An 8,806-nucleotide genomic window follows, 5' to 3' on the forward strand; every position below is an offset into this window, starting at 1 on the left:
ATAGAATTTTTTTGCAGTTTATCAATGCGGCTTACCAACAGTAAGTTAACGTACTAACAAATTGCAAGCTCACCTACCTTTGGATTAAACGTCAAGCCAAGATAAGACAAATCCAGAATAAACAGCCTACTACTAGCTATCTGGAAACCTGCTTCACTCCAATATGCTCTTTAGATCTATGAAACATGAAGGCATGAACATATCAACCCTGAACGCAAAAAGAACTCTATAAATTTTTGATTCAAGTAAAAGCTGAGGTCTCAAGGCTGCCTATGCATGTACACATTAGTCATAACCTTCAGATGCGAATAAATGACAAATTAGTGGATAAATTATGATCTCCACTCGTATTCTAACCTAACTGACCAGGATAAAACTTACCTCGATGCATCACCGTAAAAGTTTTAAAACACTCACACAGGCCGCGAATGTAGAAATCACCGATGGATAGCAAATATTTATCTAAAATAAAGACTTGGCTGAACAGAAAACAAAACTCAAAACACATACCCGACGCATCCTTGGATAGAATGAAAAAAAAACTTCATCGTAGATGATCAATGAAGTATTTTAGAAAACAATAATGTACCAACTTTGTTCAATCAACTGATGAAGTGAAGTATTTTTACTGGCAAAATTAAAAACAATTAAAAAATATAGCTATTTACTTATTTTGATGAATTAAGCTCATAGATGATTCACTATAAAATAAAAACTTCTAACAAATGTACGTTTGATGATTGGAAAAAATTAATGCTATCCTCTAGAAATAATACCAAATAAAGTAGAAGAAGATGCCAGTGATTATTTTTGTTATTAACTCCAAAGTTAACAAACTGGTTCCACACGCATGAGTAGCTTACACTGATGCTGAAGACAACCAGTAGTAACTGAGTAAACACTATATATTGAGGAACTTGTTGCTATTGAAATTCATAACAAAAAGCATCTTCTACAAATGTAAGTATAATAAGTATTTACATGGAAACCTTGATAGCATTTTAAGTTCTTTGAAAAAAGACTTATGTTAACCTTTGACCTTATTGCCAGTGTTATTTTTTATTCACCAAGTTAATAAATGACATATGAACTTAAATTCATATAAACTTGACTGCTGCGAAGATACCATATAACATATAGAGAGTAGGACTCTAGAATACCATATAGACTAGGGAGTTATCTCTAACAATTCAAGTTCTGTGTTTTTTCTATGATGACACACCGTTTGTCAGCTTGGGTTATAGGAGATATATCTTTTTACATTCTTAAAAAAAATTTTCTGAGTAAGACAAAACCAAGACAACAACTTTGAACTCCTTTGACCGCCGTTCTCCCACTTCCCATGGTCTTCGCTTAGATTCGTCTAGACTGCCAATGCCAAAGATGAACAAACATGTTTGTAGTGTTTATTTGTTACTATGTTTTTGTTTCCTTTCAAGTTGTTGTATTACTGTTAATTAGAAACTTACATGAAATCAACTGGTTAGAAAACCAATGCTACCTGATAATTATAATCCTAGACAACTGTCACATGCGCAACAAAGAGCCGATGAAAAAAGTGTGTAAAGAGACGACGACTACTAAAGAATGTTCTTGTAGGCTTTATAATTAGTTTATGGCTAGCCAGTCATTTTATGTAGATTTCTCGAATGCTGACTAACTACAACACCAACTGGTAAGTACCAAATTATAACATGGTGGCAGCAGGTTAGTGATACTCTTAGAAGAATAGACCTACATCTTGTGCTCCTACTATACGTATGATCAAAAATGTGTGGTGGAAACTGCGGGTGATTTGCTTGCAGCCATTGTTTTTCAGTATTTTAAGCTCTTGTTTATTCCCAGTGACTGATTAAATCAGTCAGGTTTGTGTTACTGGATCATATCCAGTAACTGGAGTTTATAGTTTCACAGACCGGCTGTGATTGTGCTGCTACTGTTTACATGGATGCTTTGGGTTTGTCTCCACCTGGTGAATTGTGGGTCAAGTCTGGCAATGTGGCTGAGGAATGGAGGAGATCCATGGCCTTCGAAAACTATTTGGTTGCTCTTAACTTGGTTGCTGCTCCTTCTGGAGAAAACCTGCTGGCAATACCGCTATTTGGTTTAGGCAGATTGCCATTCTGAGGCATTGTATTGATGACAAGGCTGTGGAGATACTGGACCAATTTTATTTGGATGACGAAACTGCGGCTGAGAGGCTCCTCGTTGTGCTTGAAATGCTTGAAGCATACTTCAATCCGAGACGTAATACAGTAAGTGCTCTTGCAACGTAAATAATCCGACCTAGGAATGTTTACGTTGTAGGGAATTTACATTATAAGAACAGTAAAATACATGTAAATTGCCTAATCCGTTCCAAGATCTTTCAAAACTCACCCCTTTCGCCACGCAAAAAGGAAAATACTTGACTTAACTCTTTTAACTTGTGGGCTGTACCGTAACTACAGTATTATTGGTTTGAATCGACAAATTTTGTACTTGTTATGATTAATCTCACTGGTATTCTAGAGCATGATTGCAGTAATTTTACAAGTTGATGGGAACTGCACATATTCGACGTTCGTTTACAACGATTTGCTGATTTTTTCTAAACAGCTAAGTTTATTGTGTAAAGTAAAACTATTAAAAGTTTTGTACGTCTACAATAAGGCAAAACAACAAAATCTTTTTACTATAAAAATCAGTTCTACCTGTTTGTCGTCTATCTATATCCAGGGCTCAAGGTTATGATAAAAAACTTTTGACGATACTTCAACTCGTGACACTCAGATTGGTAGTAACGCCTGCACCAACCGATCGCCTTCATGTTTATGAACAATTGCGCAGCTATGTATCCTATTCTCCTTTTTGTCGACACATTTAACGATCAATTGCGATGAACTAAAATGTCGCGAAAGTTATATACATCTATAATAGATATAAGGCTTTACGCACGGCATTTTTTCTTTCGCAAGTGTGGTGAGATACACTAACATTCAAATCGAATTTGAAAACTAGCCCGACTTGACACTTTACATTGTATGGAATTTTTTATGTAGCACGAAGCAAAAACTTCACATACACTTTTCGTTATCTGGAATTTCCGTTATAGAAGGTATACGTTGAGGAGAGTCTACTGTATGCTTTATGAGTGGTATTGTGCTTTGGTCTCTCATACAATCGGAAGGTGAGGAAATTGATGTTTGTGAAGCGGATGGGGACACAGGCAGACAAGTGCGAATTTGGAAAAATGAAGGAGATAATGATGCACTGTAGGTGTGCTTTTTGGCATAAAGGATACCAAAGTCATATAAAAGTTGCTCATGGATCCCGGAGGTCACATTAGTGTGTGCAATTAAATTCATACTAGTGTCACAAATGACAACAACACAGTTGGATAGCATGAATACTAACAAGTTGATGTATGCAAATGCTTATAAGGCTGAAAAATCCCCTCTTACTCCTGTACCACAAAAGTTCAAATGCAAATTACACATTCGAGCATGTAAAAAAGTAACTGCCCCGCCTATGACAAGGGCTGTCGGAAATGTGGAGAGAAAAATCATTTTGAGAAAGCCTATACCAACAAAAAAGTTGGTAAGGTAAATGCACGTAAGAACAAAGCGACTGCTTTGAATGATTACTTCGTGGGTATGACAGAAAGAGATGAGCAATTGAGGTCGTAAACTGTGCTATACCTTCACCAATAACAACTATGAACATGAAGTGACATTCAAAATCGACACCAGTGCTGAAGTCATTGTTCTTGCCCTGAAAATAGAGAGGCCCAATGCTGACCTCCACTCTAGCACTGTTGGTTTGACATTGTATAGACTTCACAGGATACACAAGGCCAAAAGAACAAAACCTTCTGTTAAGTAAGGTGGCACACAAGCTAATGCGTGATTTGAGCTAGTTGATGCCAACCTCCACCCTATAATGAGATTGAGCTTATGCGTGAACCTTGTCCGATGCATAAATGTTGTAGGCACAGAAGACCTCCTCCCTGAGTACTGTGATTGTTTCACCGGTATGGGATGCTTCGAACAGAAGCACACTATCAGGACCAATCCCTATGTGAAACTGCCAAAAATATCGCTAGCTACGACGGAGAAAGTCAAGGCATCATTAAACAATATAGAAATAAACAGAATTGAAATCGAGAGTGAATCAACCAACGGAGTGTGTCAGCAGTATGGTAGTTGTTGAGAAAAAAATGAAGTCAGGATTTGTTTAGACCCAAGAAAACAACAAAGTAGTACGGAGGGAGCACCGCCACACACCCACATTGGATGACATAGCCCACAAGTCGGCAGGGATGACCAGTTTGTTCAGTTTGATATAAATTATTGATACAGGACTAGGACGAAAACTAGGTGAAAACAGTAGACTGCTGATTAAGTTTGGGTCACCATTTAGAAGATTTGCCTTTAACTGTCTGCCATATAGAATTACATCGTCTGCTGAAGCTTTCAGAAAACGAGTTGAAGAGGTCTTCGGCTATCTACAGGTGGGCCTATACTTTGATGACATTGTCACTTACGAAAAAGGTCAGGAAGATCTAAAGAATATCATCAGGAAACTGCTCAAGTGCGCAAAGAAGTACGACATGAATTTTAACCCTGAAAAAGTTCAGCTGAACAAAACAGAAATAACTTATCTTGGCCATATTGTTTCGGCAAATGGACTTAAGCTAGACACTAAGAAGATAGAGACCATATTGGGAATGCCAAACCCTACTGACAATCATGGAATACAGAAACTGCTTGGGGCTCTCAATTGTCTCTGAGGATTCATCCCTGTTATGGCAATCAAATTGATGTACAGACAGACTACAATCCTGTGGTTGAGATTGTATAAAAGTCGCTACACAAGGCCTCACCTTGACTACAGAGGTTGCTACTGAGACTACTCTGATATGTTATTTGGCGCATCTCTTATGTGCCTGGCAAGGATTTATATTTAGCTGACACCCTCTTTCTCGAGCATACTTTGCTGGTGAATCTGGCGAAGTTCTATAAGTTGTCATCATGATACAAGTACTAGCTACCTTACATCCATATTGAGCTGTATGAGATGAGCTTCGCGTTCAACATGGTTTGATATAAATGATATGGTGTGAGCAAAAAAAACAATATCTGTCAAAAGTGCATCAAGAACATCTAGGATACAAAAATGCAGGAAAAAAGCTTGCCAAAGCATTTTTTGGTCAGGAATATCCTCTGACATAAATTAAAGGGGTTCTTGCTGTTCATCGAGCCAGAATTTTGCTAATTAGCAGCAGAGGGAACCTCTTATGCCACATGACCTCTTATCTCCACCATTGCTTAGACTCGGGATGGACATTCTGGAATATCACAACAAAAGTTTCTTGGTTGTTGTAGACTATCACTCACATGCTCCAGAGTTTAGGCAGCTCAAGCAAAAGAGTGAAGATGTAGCAGCGCTGAAGTCCATATTTGCTGTTCATGGAATACCAGCTGAGATTGTAGCTGACAACATGCCATTTCCCAATGCTTGGCTGTCTACTTGGAGCAGATGAAAAAAGGCGTGTGAAGACGACTACGAAAGAACATTTTTGTAGTTTATAGTGAGTTTAAGGCTGGCCAGTCTTTTTAGTAGACTTCTCGAATGCTGACAAATAAAAACATCAATTGGTATTTGCCAAAATATAACGCGTGTATTTATTTATTATTTAGTAATACAATTATATCATGTATTCATTAAAGGTTTTAACCATTACATATGATATTTATGTAAATATATATGGTATTTAATATTTATAATTTATACAACTATTATGTCCGGGTTTTGTGTGGCTGGGAAGGGATTAAAATATTTACATGTTAAAACATGTTTCGAAACATTTTAGAAACCATTTTGTAAGTAGAACTACTTACAAAATGGTTTCAGGAATGGATTAATTAAACAAATAGATGTTCGGCTGAAACTATATTCAAGTTACTGACCAACCTCATAACTGTTAGTGTACATAGCAAAGCATGAAATATATAAAAAAAACACAAACATTAACCTAATTGCTGCAATAAGCATTGTAAATTACAATAACACATATGATACATGCATGTTCACACAGACTAAGTTAAAAAACAGATAGCTACATACCTATGAGCTCCTCAAAACGAGTTCACCAATATCAGTTCAGCTTACGGATTATCTTTACAATGCTTCAAAGCTTCAAACAATCATTTGCTCTAAACACCTTGCTTCACCAGAAATCAAAGTGCAATTGCTGCTGTGGGCGCTCAAAAAGGGTTAGCCCCAGCAAATAGCCAGCATAACTTCACTTGTTATTTTGACATGGGGCATAGTCATCTTTGCTATTGGATTTTTATTACATCGCGTATGAAAAATATTTCGGGTTTATTAGCCAACAAACCACTTTGAAGGGCTGATAGCAGCTACAAATTTAGAAGTTGCTTTTTCTTGCATATCTTTAGCATTTTTTGTAGTGTGAATTATTGCCAAGATAAACGAAGAAAAATGTTGCTCTTATGTGATCAGCATTTCATTTTACATTCACAATAATACATAAAAAAATCAGAAACATTTACATTTAATAAAATGTTTTATCAGTTTATATCTTTCCGTTATTTAAACCATATAGCACAGCTTTTATTACTATGATTTTTACTTTCATCAAATAAATACACATAAGTGTATAATGTACTATTATGTGTACATATTGTTTTTACAATGAACAATCAAGTAGGAAGAATAGACCATGATTAGTAAGCTTACCATATCAAAAACAGAGGTTGGTGCACATTGGTACATGCCACGAAATGCTAGTCCATAGATGCACAGGATGTTTTAAGGTGCAGAGATTTAGCAAGAACTATCATGTCGACACAGACTGATTATGCATTTTGTGGCCAGTGTTTCTCCACAATGCTTTATAGGTACTCTCTATTTTTAATAATGTCAACATAGACGACATCATGTCCAATAACGTTACACGATGAAGGCCATGTTTTAACAATCGTTTATTCCTTCTATGACAAATACTAGTAGCTTAAAGATGCGTTTAATGTACTAGGTAGTTTTATGAACAAAGATGAGTGTTTGCCATCAGCAGAAATAGCTAAGGGGTACAAGTATTAAAAATTCAGACCTCATGCCCATTCCAACAGAAGCAAAGGCTGAACATAACGGTACTTGCATTAGTCCAAAACCTTAAACTGTGCAGTCATGACTTTAAGAGTGGCTTTTACGCTGTTGGTTATTTTGAGAAAATGAAAAATGATTCAATGTCAAACCAATCGTAAAATTGAGTTAGCAAATTTTTCAAAGAAACCAGGTAAGAAAGCTTTTAACACTAGCATATTGCTGTGATAATAATGAAGTTGACATGATCAATCCAAAAAAAGTTTGCTGTCTTGTTATCAAATCTGTTTTTGTGTATTTTTATAAAAACTCTTGAGATAAAAGGCTCCTCCAACGCGTATCTGAGATGAAAAATGCTTGTAGACAATTAGTTCGTTATTGTGTAAATAACTTGCAAGATTCGTAAAAAAATTAAAGTCTGTGACAGCCAAATGCCTTTACTACAACCAATCCATTTTATACTTTTTCCACAGCTTTCTGGAAATAAAATGAGAATAACTAGGTCAGTATTCTATTTCCGATGTGATATTCAAACCTAAAACTGTGCCATGAGTTTATATGAGTAGCTTTTATACATGCAGGCAAATATTAAACATACTACACATATTTGTAGTAAAATTGTCAGGTATTTACGATTTATTTTATAAAAGCCACAAAGTACCCCAAAGGACATAATTTTAGAACATTTTAACAAAAATTGTGTTTGTGGGCTAATCTTACCTAAAACAGACAAACTCAGAAACTGCAAAGCATTAAAAGGAAACTGTAATGATATAGCAAATTATCATCCCATTTCGTTGTTTCTTCGTTCATGCAAAAAATTGAGATGAACATGTATGAACAAATCACTCGTGTGAGCAAATGACATGGTGTCCTTGGAGTGAAATTTGATAGCCCACCTGCTTGTTCTATTAGATGTCAAAATAGATTTTGACCAAATAAATGATGATTTGCAATAAACCCAAAAACAATTTCTTTAGGGTATGATTCGGTCGAATACGAGGATTAACTTTTCTTATACAATCAATTCTCAATACTCTAATCCATTTGTTCAGTTCACCGGTCTCGACTACATGGCATTATTTTCACGTGTTTTTGTTTTTCAATTATTTTATAATTGTTGTATTATGCTTACTGTCATGTTTCACACATATCAATTTTGCTTTTCATTTAATATTACTATTTAATATATGTAAATAAACGAATATTATCTTGTGATCTGGTCTTTTCATACAATATTTAGTAAATAAACCAAGTATAAAGGTTATGCGCTTTCTTAGCCTGTGTACTGTTAAAGAGTCATAAAGAAGCTCTATGACAGTTAATGGTATAATTGTATTGTTATTCTTTGCTTAAGCATTAGTCAACTTGTCAAAAAAGAGGTCTTTTAGTTTTTCCCGCTTTTTGACAAAAATGAGTTTTTCCCTAGGCGGTAAAAACCGGTATAAACCGGCGGTAATAACTGCCATGGGAAATACTATGCCAACCCTGATATTAGCAGTCAAATGGCACTGCAGTGCAATAGGAGAAATTCAATAGGAGAAATGCAATAGGAGAAATGCAATGGTAGCTGTGATGTACTGGGTGTTATTATGTACAACAGCAATAATGAAAGGAAAAGATTATATGTTTATATCTCTCCCTGCAATAGGAGAAATGCAATATTAGAAGTAAAATAGCAAGCTGCTGTGTAATA

The 8,806-nt window shown here is 35.7% G+C and overlaps 1 protein-coding gene across 1 annotated transcript in view; it reads right to left on the reverse strand.

The window, feature by feature from the left end:
• The window catches only part of LOC137407199 (uncharacterized), a 46,762-nt gene extending 46,371 nt beyond the window's left edge, over positions 1 to 391 (reverse strand). Inside the window, exon 1 of the mRNA XM_068093802.1 lies at positions 382 to 391. Within this exon, the coding sequence (XP_067949903.1) occupies positions 382 to 391 (10 nt within the window). The remainder of the gene's footprint in view (positions 1 to 381) is intronic.
• Between the last annotated feature and the right edge of the window lie 8,415 nt (positions 392 to 8,806).

This window comes from Watersipora subatra, chromosome 10 (assembly GCF_963576615.1).
Source record: "Watersipora subatra chromosome 10, tzWatSuba1.1, whole genome shotgun sequence".
Lineage (NCBI taxonomy): Eukaryota > Metazoa > Bryozoa > Gymnolaemata > Cheilostomatida > Watersiporidae > Watersipora > Watersipora subatra.